General features: G+C 44.6%; 2 protein-coding genes across 2 annotated transcripts in view; one reads left to right on the top strand and one right to left on the bottom strand.

Moving 5' to 3' along the window:
- Positions 1 to 5158, bottom strand: part of LOC103176270 (anillin, actin binding protein) — a 37427-nt gene extending 32269 nt beyond the window's left edge. Inside the window, exon 1 of the mRNA XM_042337147.1 lies at positions 5020 to 5158. Coding sequence (XP_042193081.1) covers positions 5020 to 5037 — 18 coding nt within the window. The 5' untranslated portion in view covers positions 5038 to 5158. The remainder of the gene's footprint in view (positions 1 to 5019) is intronic.
- Positions 1 to 15595, top strand: part of LOC121849966 (acetyl-CoA acetyltransferase, cytosolic-like) — a 236732-nt gene that overhangs the window by 70725 nt on the left and 150412 nt on the right. The gene's annotated exons all lie outside the window — the stretch shown is intronic.

A 15595-nucleotide genomic window follows, 5' to 3' on the forward strand; every position in this document is an offset into this window, starting at 1 on the left:
AATATATCAGGTCACTTTAAAAAAAAGCATATAAGAGAGAATTATTTTATTATTTACTGTAAATTGAAGCAAAATGCTTGACAAATCTTTGCCAGACATTACCTAAAATGACCTAATGAATAACTTTGTATTTTTTTATATAAAATAACACTTGTTCTTGGGTCGGTTGATTTTTCCTGCATTCATAACCACTTGAATAGCAATACATTTGCCTTGATCTTCCTTTCCTCCCTCCTCAATGATCCCTATTGAGCCTATGGAGGGAGGGCCTCCCCAACTCCTCCCTCCACAGGCTGCCGATCATCCAGATCTCTGCAGCCCGTGTCCTTTCCTGCACTCTGCTCCGCGACCCTATCACCCCCATCCTCGCCCGACTCCACTGGCTTCCCATCACACAGAAGATTCAGTTCAAGATCCTGGTCCCCACTTCAAAGCCCTCCACGGTCTTACCTCTCTGACCTCCTAACCCCCTACCACCCTGTTCGCTCCCTCCGCTCAGCGGGCTCCGGCCTGCTTCATGTCTCCCACTTTCTCGCCCCACTATAGGCGGGCGGGCCTTCCGCCACTCTGTACCCACCCTGTGGAACTCCATCCCGCAGACCCTTCGTCTCGCCCCCTCCCTCGCCACCTTCAAGACCCACCCGTTGTCTGTCCAGTGCCTTGGGTCATCCTCCAGACGTGAAAGGCGCTATACAAATGTAATTTTGTTGTTGTATTGCCTTTGTGAAGCCCTAAGATATTCATTCTATAATCAAAGCACCATATAAAGTAAAACAGTTAGCATCTCATGGCCAAGCAGTTATTGCGGACTAGGAAGGTTCAAAAAAGCAGTTATATAAATTCCAGTACCGTACAGTACTGAATTTGGAGTTTTGAACTCACTCTGCTGTAAATCTATCAACAGCGCTTCATTCATCCAGGCAACTGAATATTTTAGGAGTTGAATCATTGTGGTTAACGAAAGATTTGGATTTCAATCACTTGGCTTCATTACTCCAATGATCTACATTTCATTTTGCCACATCGCACTTTCTTCTGATTTAAGAGGACAATTATGTTTTAAACAGCATTGGAATGTGTTGAAGCATTTGCCAGTTCTGCCAACCAAACCCTCTGACCAAATGTTTATTGAAACAGATCGTTCATTCCTCAAGAATGTAGGTTTGACACGTGACTCAAAATTCAAATTTTACTGGACTAACTGGTCTCCTGTACAAGTGATTTGAAAACACCGGACAAGATTTTAAGTTTTATTTATCACAGCCTATCTCAGCCCTTTTTAAGGACCTTGGACAGGAAAACTATTTGTCTTCAAGTATAATGCAAAGCAACTCATGCATTACAAGTTGAGCTTTCAGATTTGAAGCAGAAAATGTTTTTTGAAGTATTGTCCTATATTAATTAAGCTCGAGGTCAAAAACAATTAGAGGGGAAAAAGAATAACAGAAACTTAATTGCGAGCTTTGAAAAAGGTGAATCTCATTATTGCAACCGTGTGATTAGCAATACTCATTCAGTACAATTGATTGGATTTTTCACTCATTCTGCCCCCACTTTCTGAAAATCCACCTCATTCTCTTCCTCGCCACCTTAACATCCACCTAAAGATCTTTCTTTTCAACTGTAACTTTGGTCACCTCTCAACCCCCACACCCCACCTTCACCACCTTCCTCTGCTTGCCCCAGCTATGGCGCTGTGAAATCTTTAAGATGCCCTAACGACATGAAAGGCTCTGCTTTTAAATGTAAAACTGTTGTTGTGGTTAAATTAAAAGATTTTAGAGCCGTTATTCTAAAAGTAATTAGATGAGGCTAGCAATACATTAAATATAAAGTATAAATTCTTATATTATTATTCTCTCTCCCCATGGAACCTTAGTTTAGAAAAGCAAGCACCTTCTTCTCCCCAACCAGTATATAGTGCTTTGGCACATCCAGTATTAACCAGTGGTAATAATAATAATCCTTATTATTATTAATAATTAAATAATAATAATCCTTGTATTTATCATGTCTTCAAGACGTCTCAAAACGCTTCACAGAATATATTGTAAAGTGAATTGACTGTATATTTTGTGGGCAAAATTATCGGTTGGGAAATTATTATTAACTTCCATGCTAATCAAGGCTTTTGCAGGAATCCAACCCCATCACTTGACGACTTCCAAAAATGGATTTATCGCTAGTGAAAAATTACCAGCTATTTGCATTATAGTGTATCTTTTCTTCACATCTGTTCACAAGGGGCCACCAGGAAGCTGCAAACCAGTCAACAGTACAAGTTAAGCTGTTTTAAGGAAATGGCGATGGGTGGGACTGAAACAAAATAACTAGTGTACTATACCTTTCTTTACATAAACCAGACAGGGGTAATAACTAACTTTTAACACACATTTTCAAACAAATTCATGCAACTGTACTTGTAATAATTAGCAATGAAATACTATAAACCTAGATTGAGTACAGCCTTCAGTTTTCTATCTTTTTAAATTTGTCATTATTTTGGTGTTGACACTGCACATCATCTAGTATTAAATTCTACGAATACTACCTTCTTCCACGTCACCATTTTTGATCGTGTTCAACAATCAATGTCCCTATTGAAACAGTTTACTCTAGAAAAACATATGGAGGATAGGTTATAATTTGATATGGGACAAAACAGCAAAATAAACTTTATTTTTAAAAGACCTTGACAATGCTTTTGGTGATAGAAGGTTTGCCGACTGTGATAACATGCATTTAGAATCATCTGCTATCATACAGGGGGTCAGACTCCGTCTCTGTCAAGCCCTCTGGAACACTACCCTGTGTGAAGGGTGCTACATAAATACAAGTTGTTGTTGTTCACATTCACTTCCTTTAATCTTACCCAATCAAATCTGACTCCCTAATGCAATAACCTACAACCCCCACCTCGCTTTATAATAATAATCCTTTCATTTGATATAGCATCTTTCACAACAGGAGGCAGTCACAAAGCGCTTCTCAGGATTTATTGTAAAGTGTAGTAAAGCTATATTTTTGCATGCGAACATGGTAGTCAATGTGCACATAACAATGTTCCTCAAACAGCCATGGGTGTATAGTCAAATTTATCTGGGGGGTTGTTATCTATGACACCAGGGGAAACTCCCTTCTCTTTTTGAATAGTGCCATAGGATCTTTAAAGCCAACCTGACCAGGCAGACTGGACTTTGGTTTAACATCTCACCCGAAGCTGGCACCTCAGCAATGCCGCACTCCGCAGGCAAAACATTGGAGTGTCAACCAAGACTATTTAAGTTCAAAGTCTCACCCTGGGGCTTGAACCCACAACTTTTTGAATGAGAGGCTATCAACTGAGCTCGACTGATAAGTTATGATCTGAGCATATGAACTCAACTAATGATTTGACATTGTTGCATGATAGTTGGGGTTGCACCACAAGTGGGTTTATTAAATTGGCCAGGTTACAAATCTCACTCCAAAATACCACATAGCTTAGCAAATGTGTTTCACGACCAAAATTGTATGCAGTATGCCAAATACAGCCTGCCCAAAGCATGAAGGGCCCTGAATTTAAGCAGAATAACCTCACAAGACCACTGTTCCTTGCTAATTCACAGATGTTCCTTTCTTGGAAGATGGTATACTAAATCCACTGTTCCACTGACCAGCTTTCAAAAGGTGTGCGAAAGTCACGAGAGCTGCTGCATATCATTTTTGACATACCTGCTGGCGATTTCATGACATGCGTGTTCATTTAAATCATCAAGCTGCTATTAGTCTGACCGTAGCATCTGATTTACCGTAGGAAACCCCCTTGCTTTTTTTTTTGAAACAAATATCAGAATCAATATCAATGGCGGAACGCAATGCAAACTTTCCACGCAGATCCTATACTTGATATTATGCAGTCGTGCTAACGGTATTGTGCAATACCTTCGAGACGGTCCAACAAAACCATTAAGAACAGCGGTCGAGAAGTGACAACAACGACAACAAGATTGCATTTATAGAGCGCCTTTCCTCACGTCGGGAGGGACGTCCCAAGGCGCTGGACAGTTGGGTCGGGACCCGATCGGAGGGGGTGGGGGGGGGGAATGGTCAGGGGGAGGGGGGGTGGAGAGAGGAGGGGGAGGGGAGGGAGAGAGGAGGGGGTAGAGAGTCGAGAGGGGAGCTGAAGGCTCGGTCAAAGAGAAGACCCCTCCAGTAGCAGCAATGCCTGGGGGGAAGGGGGTGAATACAACATGGACAGAGGCGGCCCCGGGGGGGGGGGGGAGGCGCAGGGCTGGAGGGGGAGGCGGCCCCGGGGGGGGGGAGGCGGCCCCGGGGGGGGGGAGGCGGCCCCGGGGGGGGGGGGGGAGGGAGGCGGCCCCGGGGGGAGGGAGGCGGCCCCGGGGGGGGGGGGGGAGGGAGGCGGCCCCGGGGGGGAGGGAGGCGGCCACGGGGGGGGGTTGCGCGGGGCGGCGCAGCTCATCCCTCCCGAGCCAGAATTTGTGAGTTTTCGGGACGGGACCGGGGTCGGGGCTGAGGGAGAGGAAGAAAATAATACGAGTTCTTTTTTTGTATATATATATATATATATATAAAACATATATATATATGTACATATATCTATAGCTAATGTGAAGAAGGTATTCCTGAGTGAAAGGGGGTAAGTCGGACTCCCACACTTATCCAACGGGCAACACCCGGGACAAAGAAACAGGACCCGCCCGGGGGGGGGGGGGGGGTCCTCCCCTGATCCTACTAAAAGATCATCGGCCTCCGGACGGACCCAGTCATCGCCACCCACCCATCCATCTCCCTCCCTCCCGGGACGGAGGCCCCCCCTTCCCCTGGTGCCTCACCCCCCTGACCCCGGCTCCTTCACCTGCACCGCCACCCCCTCCGCCACAGAGAAGCCGCTTCCCCCCCCCCCACCCTTCCCCCGTGTCGGGCAAGAAGAGGCCTGGAGCGGCCCGGGGACGCAGTTTCAGAGCAGAGAGGAGCAACACAGGAGCAGGGGAGCGGCGGGGAGGGTGGTGCTGGTACCTGGGTGTAGGGATCCATGGCGACCTTCCTCCTCGCTCCTGTCTCTCTCTCTCGCGCGCCCGTAAGCTCAGCTCTGGTTCAAATATTTGAATCTCAGCGCCGTTTAACGCCAAGTCGTCTGTGTTCGCAAAGCACCATGGGCCGCGGGGGGGGCGGGGTTACACCATATAAGGAAGAGGATGGTCGGTGGCCCACCTCCGGCACTGTCGCCAATCACAAACACGGGATCCGCTGACTGACAAGGCGGACTGTGCAATCGGCGACGTCGCTCTTTACAGAGACCCCGCCTTGTCCAGTCCCCCGCCCCAGACAGACGGACGGGCGGGTTTCACGCCCGATTGGGCGGGTTTGGTTGCACTGTGTGCCTGGGGGCTTCAGGCGGGTGCTTCATTTTTTTTTTTAAAAATTGTTTTTATTTAAACCTGCAAAACGCTTGCGGGTTTTTGTTTTCCCTTGAAGACCTTGCACGGTACTACTACTACTACTCATAATAATAATCCTCGCATTTGATATAGCGCCTTTCACGTCGGGAGGACGTCCCGAATCGCTTCACAGAACACACGGTCGAGTGAATTGACTGTATATTTGTGGGCGAACGCGGCGGCCAATTGCGCACAACAATGTCCCACAAACAGTCGTAGATTGAAAAATGACCAATTTATTATTGTTTTGGGTTTTGGAGGGATTATTATTAGGCTCTGTGTGGAGTAAGGAAACTTGCCCAAGGTTTCGCCCTCTGCCTGGAATTGAACTCAGGTCTCTCACTTGCAAAGCGAGTGCTCTAACCACTGAGCTATAGGACTCCACAATTTAAAGCGACCGCTCTCCTATCCAAAGAAGACAAAGCGTAATATTTAGGGCTGGTGTTTGGTGGACTTTGGGCTACAAACGTGTTTTAATCTCTGGCCGCCCTGATGTTGGGGAGCCTTACTCTGGAAATGTGGTGCCTTAGATAGTCCAAACCCTGAACGCGTCTCTTGAATACAATACAAACTTACGTTTATATAGCGCCTTTCATGTCGGGAGGACGTCCACGTAGTCCACGGCGGTTAAATCTGAAATCTGCTGACACAGCTCCAAGACGGTGCTCCCAATCGAGAGAAGCCATTGGCAGAGTGACCATGTTTTTGGCAGGCGATTTGCCAGCCGGCAGCACCGCCACGCTCTACTTCTTTAAATAAAAATGTCAGAGAGTGGGTGAGGTCAGCTAACCTGCGGAGACATGGCACTGGCTGGAAGTCAGATTCTGCAACCTGACTTGCAGCAACGGCGTTGAGAATAGTGTTGTGGGGGAGCGGAGACGGACATCTGTGGACATTGACATTTGGGTTCATTACACATCAATGCAGTTTACATTTATATCACTCCCTTCACGTCAGGAGGGCGTCTCAAAGCGCTCGACACTGCTGCCTGAGCACACAAGCCTGGGGGTGGGTAGGCAAAAGTTGACCGAAAGTGCGGTCAAACCTAATTTTAGATCTGCAGCTCAGCAAATTCAAGAGTTTAATACTTATCTATTTGGCAAGTCATTCAATTGAGGCAGAAGAGATGCAGTGGTGTGGGTAGGCTTTTTAGTTTCTAGCTCATTACAGAGTACTAGGCATTAGTTGGCCAGAGCCAAGGAGTGTGCATTGAGGTACTGCTGGAGATACCAGCTAAAACTGCACAGCTTGCCATTGGGAGCTATCTGGCAAGCTTTCCCAGTGCTTGTCCGGCTAGAACCACCCTATCTATTAGGACTAAGGTTTGCAGGGTTAATAAGAGTTGAGTGAGAAGAGTCTCTGCCCCCTGTGATTGGTCTGCCCTTCCAAGATCTGCCGATGAACCAGGCTAACTGGAGCACCACTGATGCCCTGGAAGTAGAGAAGGATATAGTCAGGGCCTGAAGAGAAAAAAGTGAATAGTCTGGATGGTAGTGTTCCTGGAAATTTGGAGATGGAGGGCTCAGGACGCTGCTGCAAGATGGGGAGTGTGTTTCCAGGCCGATGACTGTAGTCAGGGTGGCAATGGTGTGGTGCGATCCTGATCAGTGTTGAAAAACTAGGGAGTTGGGACCGAAAGGATGAAAATGAGAGCCGTGGTCCCAAGATGGGAGAAAGAACAGGATCTTCAGCTCGAGCTGTTGTGGGCGAAGATAATCCCACGGTGAGTTGGATGGAAGGCGGTTGATTTGAAAATGATGCTGGGAAGTCTAGCGTGACATCACGGTCATCTTCTGGAACACTTGGTAATTACTGCGAAGATAGTATCCAGTCTTTGGATGTCTCAAAATCAAGAGTTTGATTGATGACTGAATTCAAAGCAGGATGATTAAAATGCAATGTAAATACGCATCTGCTGCTTGGCAGCACTTTCCGTGAGGGACAATTCCCATCACAGTCGGTAGAAAATTAGCCAACGGACTTCTGTCTACAGATTTGATGTAATCTCTTGTAAACTGCTGCCAAGCGCTGGGTATGTCTGGTAAGATATGATCCAAATTGCACCACAGATATGTATCTAACTGATATTGCTTTGTAGTTTGAGCAGATGCGCTCGTAATGCTTGCTGAGTAAAATCTTTCAAAGCTTAAGGTAAAATCATCCAGAAAGGCATTTTTGATGTTTTTTTTAAAAAAATTCAAGAAACCAATCAACACAAAGGTAAACCTCCAAATACACCCAGTGTTGCAACAGTGAGCAGTAGATTTTATTTAATTTTTAAATTGCAGTGAAATTTGCTTTGTTTTTAGTGGGTTGCTGAATGCAGCCCCCTAAGTGATTAATGACTTATCAGTGAGATTTCACAGTGAGCTGTTCATCTTTGTCACCGCTGCTTTCAATTATATATCACGGCATATTTGAACACATACATCTCAAGAACATTATGATGCTGAGTCCAGCTACAGGTCAGGGAACACAATGATAATAATCCTTGCATTTGTTATAGAACCTTTCAAGTTGAAAGGACATCTCAATGCAATGCACATGATTTACTGTGAAGTGGAGTAACTGTGTATAGCACTGGGACGCTATCCCGTGTGAAGGGCGCTATATAAATACAAGTTGTTGTTTTAGGCGAATGCCCAGTTGCACATGGCAATGTCCCACAAGCAGCCAAGAAATGACATTTTATTTACAGTGAAACTCTGATAAGTTCCCCTGGGATAAGTCATCAACCCCACATAACGAGTCATTCACTCAATATCCCAGCTATTCGAGAAACTGTACTTTGGATAAATAATCAACTCCGATATGTAGTCTTTTGAGCTATTTCCCTTGGTGTGACGAGTTATCAAAGTTTCACTGTATTTTTAAAAAGAAATTTGAGGGATTGTTGGCCAGGACAACTCGCTTCTCTTTTTGAGTAGTGTCATGGGATCTTTAACATCCACCTGAATAGGCCGATGAGACCTCATTTATCGTGTTATCCAAAGGATAACCAACAATGCACCCGCCCACCACCCACCCACCCACTCACCCACCCACCCAACACTGCCAATGGTTTATAGACTATGTGAGTTTTTGAATCCAAAACCTTCGGACTCAAAGGTAAGAATGCTATCAATTGAGCCAGGCTGAACCTTTTCCTCTGTTAATTTGGAACATACATACTAACATTCTCCTTAAATCTAATTATTTTATTGGATAATACATTATCAATATTAAAAAAAAATGTGGGTAACTATGCACTTTTCAACAGGTCGGATGTTAGTGCTGGGAAATGCAACACTCTCCCATTTTAGGCATCCAGTGTCAGATTTTTCTGAAAGAGTCAAACTGACATTTCTATGCTAACTAAAGGGGAAGCTACCTCACACGGAAGGCACTCACTCTATTTATAATCGTGTTCTCCTTGAACTCTTCCCTTTATCACATTTTAGCCGATCAACATTGCTCTGTTGTGTCCCTGAGGAGGGTCAGAACTGTTTGAAAAGTTGCCGCCACTTTCCAGGGACTGTAGTGGTTACTACGGTGTTTCGAAGAGCTCAAGGCAATAACTGACATTCATCTCCAGTTTGTGAAAACACGATTGCGCAGTAAGTAGATTTTCAGCACTTTCCAAAGACATTTGTTTCTACTGGCAGTAATCAGTCCAGAGGTCAGTCAGCAAATTTAACAAATTGTTGAGGAACGTTGCTTCATACCTTGTGCGCCACTAGACAGTGCCTTTACCGATTTGAAGACCAAGTTCTAAAAAAATCCCCCCAAAAATCCTTGGTTTCAGTATAGCACCTTTCATGTCGGGAGAACATCCCAAAGCATTTCGCAGGTTACATTGTAAAGTGGAGTGACTGTTTTGTGGGCAAACACAGCAAATAATTTGGCACAGCAATATCCCAGAAACATATACAGTCAATTCACTTTGCAATATATTCTATGAAGCACTTTGAGACATCTCAATGACGTGATAAGCTGCTATATTAAATGCAAGGATTATTATTAAACAGCCACAGAGTGATTGACCAATTTTTAGTTTGGGGGATTATTGGTCACGACACTGTGAGAAATTCTCTTCTCTTTTCGAATAGGGTCTTTAATGTCCTCTTGGCCAGGCGGACAGGGCCTCATCTGAAGGACGGCATCTCCAACAATGCAACACGCCAGTACTGCATTGGAGTGTCATCTTAGACGTGTTCTGATGTGGGGCTTGAACACACAATCTTCTGACTCCGAGACAAGAGCGCTACCAAACTGAGGCAGACTGACTGTCTCAGAATGGGGAACTCCTTTATAATTATTTCCTTGCATTAGCAAACAGCATATGTTAGATTTTGCCATCTAATTTTAATTTCCTAAATAGACAGAAACCTAAGCTGCTCCAAATCCTATAAATCCTGCTCTTTAACTGCCTATTAGAAAGCTCCCAAGAGTAGCCCAGGTGCTCTGAGATGCTTTAGCTCTGATGAAATATGTCAAGCAACAGACAACAACAACAACAACAAGATTCCATTTATAGAGCGCCTTTCACATCGGGAGGACGTCCCAAGGCGCTGGACAGTTGGGTCAGGACCCGAGCGGGGGAAATGGTCAGGGTGAGGGGAGGGAAGGGAAGGAGCGAGGGGGGGGAAATGGTCAGGGTGAGGGGAGGGAAGGGGAGCGAGGAGGGAGTAGAGAGTCGAGAGGGGAGCTGAAGGCACGGTCAAAGAGAAAGGTCTTGAGACCGGCCTTGAAGGAGGAAAGGGAGGAAGTGGCGAAGGCACTGGGGGATAGAGTTCCAGAGCCTCGGGGCTGAGAGGCTGAAGGCCCGGCCACCGATGGTAGGGCGGTTGGGGGGGGATGTGGAGCAGACCGGAGCCAGAGGAACGGAGGGTATGGGCAGGTAGGTAGGGGGATAATAGGTCGTAGAGGTAGGAGGGAGCAAGGCCGTGAATGGCCTTGTAGGTGAGGATGAGGATCTTGAATTCGATCCTCTGGGGGATGGGGAGCCAGTGGAGACATGAACTGCCCCACCTCATCCCATGGATCTTCCATTTAAGAGCTCATTGCAATAGGAGGAGTTCATATTCCTATCGCTTGTCGCACGTGCCATATCGCAAGACCCAGGTTTCACGCATTCATTATGCTGAACAGTTTCATTAAAAAATAACTTGAAAGTGAAATTAGGTAGTGAAAGTTTAAGATTATCACTGGAAAAATTAAAGGGCAGAGGAAACCTTTCAATGGAAAGGGTAATCATAATATGAAATCCTTTCCTATCGTGACTGAACTGAATTTAAGCCTTTGAAAAGGGAGAATACAAAGAGCTTGTGGTAAAGAGCAGGGAACTGGGATATGTTAGCTTCAGAGGTTCAGCTAGGAACAGCATCAATTAAATGGGTTAACATAGTGAATCAGTGAATTTGTGGAAGAAACATTAAAGCATCACGATTGTGCTATACCTTCCTTTGACACACAGAAGCTTTGTCAAATTCCTGACCTCATTCACAACAGAGATTGGCTGTTTTCAATAGTTCAAATCTGACGGTTTGTAGAGAAAAATGCCGACAAGGAAAACATTTCCTTCATGCAGGCTCAGTGGGAGCAGCTAATATTCACCTTATCTACACGATATGGAGATAAAAAATGCAATGTTCTCTAACAGACAATTCCATTACGTAATAATGCTTTCCCCTCCTCAACAATCATAATAATGATCCTTGCATTTAATTGCTTTTAAAGTTTTCAAAGTGCTTCACTTTGCTGTCAAGTGTAGGATGCTATCATACAGAAATAGCCAAAACATCTTCCACAACTGCACAGGCTGTCTTAAAAAGTCAAATTGAATGCCTGTAATTAGGCAGCAGCAACAATACATCAAAGTCTGGAGATACTGTATTTTAAAGTCTGAGATCCATTGAATAAAGGTTACTGATATACTTTTAACTTGAAATAGGCACTAATATGTAAAGGATGTATATTGATGGAACTAAGAAATCTTGTATTATCCTGATAAGGGATTTAAATGTGTAGAGCTCGTGAATAATTATATACCTAGTGGTATGACTCAGGGTTGGTTTAGAAGGAGATAGAAAATGTAAATGGAGAAACAGAAAACCAATCCAATTCATTGTCTCAACTGCTATAATTTTACAGCCTCCCAATCTTGCCCCATTTTTTTCCCTGCCACTCCTAAATGTGGTGACTTTCTGGGATGCATTTCTATGGGTGGTATCCATCATCTAGTAACTTGCCTAAGTGATCATTCTTCATGTACGATCCTTAACAGTGAGTGTCTGCAGCATTTGACCAAGGGAGCAAAATAGATCATTTTGGTTCTTTTCCCACCCAATATCCATGCGCACTTTCAGCAGTGTTAATAATGCGACAGGAGGTGATAAGAGTATAGTGTTTACTTTATAAAACAAACAGTAAAGCTCACTATCTATAATTAACTTTGACATAAAACAATACAATAATAATGACACAGATATAGGAAACAAACACGTGTCCAGACACTGTTCCTTTCTCCAGACCAAAGGAGTAGTACTGACGATACAGGTACAACAACACATATCCAGGTACTGTTTCATACTCCAGACTAAACAGTAGACCTGGGATCACAACTTGACATACACTGGAGAGATCAGCCCCTGGAAATACCCTGAGAGACAACTGACTCTTGTAATACCAACACTAATCAGGGACTGGTGATCGGTAAACCCTTGGACCCAACAGTCATACCCACCAATATTCATTCAACAATGGGAACAGCAAATCACAAAGAGTGGCTCCGGTAAACTCAACAGACACAACGAACTGTTAGCCCAGACCTAACTCATACTGCCTAACCTGACTCCTGGGTTTCCCTGGAGCAACTACTACTACTGTTATTACTTCTCTGCTTAGCAAACAGAACCCAAACCACATTACCCACTATTCCCCCTCTTTCACTTTTAATGGTCACTTTCTTATTGGAGGTAAATTCCCTCACCCTGTAGATACAGTAGAATTGATATCGATTCCATTTGGGAAGTGTGCTGACCTTCTACGCAACTCTATTTCCAAGTTACATCTTTCTTTTACTTGTTTCCAACTCCACCTATACCCTTATCACAGAGATAGCCCCCACCCTTTGCATCTGCTTTTCACAGACAGCGATATAGACAACTTCTGGGCAGCCTTCCACAGCCTGCGTGTTCCTCAGCCTTGAGGCAGGTGTCTGAGGCTGCAGCACTTTTCTTTCTGTGGTCCAATATTCTTACATCTATGTTCAAGGTCCCGATTGGTCATTATCTCAGAGAAGTGAACATCTTTCCAGGAAAATATGAAATGTAATCAGAAGCTGACCTCAGCCCATCCAGCAAAGCTACTTTTAACTATTTAACTATCAAATCTTCTGGAACATTCGGTTACTGTTTGAAATATACCAATGTATCCCGAGGTGATAGTCAATATATTTCAACAGCACAGGTCATGGGATATAAATCGGAAACAAATATCCTGACTTATTTTTGCTCAGGAATATGGAAGCCATTTGTAGCACTCAATTTTGTTGTGGATGACGCAACTTAATGGTAGGTACTCTACAAGCGGGACAATTATCCACTGAGACAACGAAGGTGCCCATCTCTGCAATAGGCTATTCATGACAGAAGGTTGTAGGTCTTTGCTGAGTGAGCTGATTTCAGCCATGGCGGTTATTGAGGTGCCACAATTGACCTCAACACCATTGTGTCAGGGAGCAGGAAATCAATCAGTATTCCTGCTACTGATCACTCTCCAAAGTCTTAAAATTATCATGGAGCAACATATCCTATATTAAACGCCAGTTTAAACAATTAGAATTGCACATGCCAGCACATAAATTATTAAATAAGGTCTGTATAGAGACAGATAAATTCAGCAGACTGGAGCCAGAGGAAATAAATTCCTCAAAAAGTGCCAAAGGTCAGTAGGTTACTCAGCAACAGAGATTAGAATAAGAAGACAGAATCCTAAAGGAAGGTGATAATGTTCCAGCCTCATACTAAGTGCATGACCTATAACCTAAAGTATGTTTGATGGTTACAAAGGGATGAGAAATATGTAGAGACTTAAGTCAAAGAGCTCAGGACCAGGAGTTTCTAGAGATTGAAACAGTAAATTGTCACTCCATCTTACATTGGGAGCTAACAAGCTTTCTATAGGATTTGGAACAAAAAGGGAATAAGATTAAAATAATAAGAAACAGATTGTTGTATTTGTTTAAAGTACAAACATTCGGGTTGAAAGCTAGTTTGACTAATGTACTTTTCCAAAATTCTCCTTGGTCTCAAAACTTATTATGTTTGCACCCGTAGTATTTACTTCAAAGTGTAGCTTCAAAGTGTAATGTTTCATTTTTCAATAATAGGTGAATCATCTGTCTGCATTTCATGTTTTGAGAGTCATATTTTAATTCCTTTGGCAGTTAATCAGATTTTACCAGGTGACATACATATCACTTTACACAGGTGGGGCTCTGGCCTAAAATTATCATGGTCTTGGCTTTTGGACCATTGTCTTAAAAGTTATAAAATTGCACAGAATTTTGTAAAGTTCTTTAATTCAATATGAAAAGCTTTGTTTTCTACAATACTCCAAAACACCATTAAGCAAAACAAAATTAAAACTGAATATAAGAATTGTTTTTTTGTTTCCACTTGTCTCCTATGCCTGTCTGTTGTTTAAAATATGTTGAGCAGAAGAACCCATTAGTCAAGTTAGACCTAGTTGTAGGGACTTGCATTCATTAGTGAGGATTGAAGATAAGAGGCCACCCAGTACACTCTGCGAGAGAGCGATCCATATCGTGGGTGTACACATAAGGGTGATAGAACCGTCTCAAGAGATATTTATTGGAAAGGAATGCATGCACTTTCCCTGGAGGAAAACATCCTGCTTACCTAATTCCGGAAAGCAATGGGGACGGGTTGACAAGAGCCAAGACTTGGGGGCCCCAGAGCGTGTGTAGGGGTAACTGCTGGAGTCTAACCAGCTAAAACCACACAGCTTGCCATTGAAGCACTGCCTGGCAAACGTTCCCGCTGCTTGTCCAGCTCGGACCATCCTACCCATTATGGCTTTGGTTCAGAGGGTTAACAGGAACTGAGCGCGAGGATTCCCCGCCCCCAGTGACTGGTCTGCCCTTCCAGGTCCGGCCGATGTGCCATCATCAGCCGTGCCCTGGAATAGTGCAAACCCGCCCGGCGCAGGAACCGGACTGCAGGGACCGCCACACAGCGTTCTGACATCCCGTCGCCAAACACGTCACGTTAAGCTTTACGGAGACCCCACTTCACCTCCATCCCAAGGAGGATAACTCTAGATTATTATTATCATTATCATTATTTGCACGTTCACGTTAAAATTTTAAAGATGTAATAAAGCGGGAAAATTGCATTTTGATTTGATCGGATTGGATTTGTAATAAAGGCACCTGACTGGCACTTTGTGTTGCAGTCGCTGTGGCGCAAACCTGACACCAAACAGCAGCCTTGAGCTCTCTCCTGCTCCACTGCAGACAGACAGTCAGACAGACAGACAGTCAGTCAATCAGACAGTCAGTCAGTCAGACAGTCAGTCAATCAGACAGACAGTCAGTCAGTCAATCAGACAGACAGACAGTCAGTCAGTCAGTCAATCAGACAGACAGACAGACAGTCAGTCAGACAGACAGTCAATCAGACAGTCAGTCAGTCAGTCAGACAGTCAGTCAATCAGACAGACAGTCAGTCAGTCAATCAGACAGACAGACAGTCAGTCAGTCAGTCAATCAGACAGTCAGTCAGTCAGACAGTCAGTCAATCAGACAGAAGAGGATCTGTCAGACAGACAGTCAGACAGACAGAGGATCTTGCGCAGTGCGTTGCTGGGCGACGACGTCACAACGCCTCCAAGTGACGACGCCACAAAGGGTCGTTGCCGTGGGAACGGCGGCTCAGAGCGGAACGTGAGCACGACAGAGACGGACGGAGGGAGAGAGAGAGAGAGGGAGAGGGAGAGGGGAGGGGGCGCCTCGCGGCCAATGGAGCAGCTACAGTTTGCGGCAGTGCTGTCTGCGCCACTGAGAGCTGAGAGCTGAGCCGAGCCTCGAGGCCGCCCTCCCGCATTGCACCCGCACGATGCGCTGCAAGTTTCAGTTGTAAAATACAGCC

Source organism: Callorhinchus milii, unplaced genomic scaffold, assembly GCF_018977255.1.
Source record: "Callorhinchus milii isolate IMCB2004 unplaced genomic scaffold, IMCB_Cmil_1.0 Scaffold1, whole genome shotgun sequence".
NCBI classification, from domain to species: Eukaryota; Metazoa; Chordata; class Chondrichthyes; order Chimaeriformes; family Callorhinchidae; genus Callorhinchus; species Callorhinchus milii.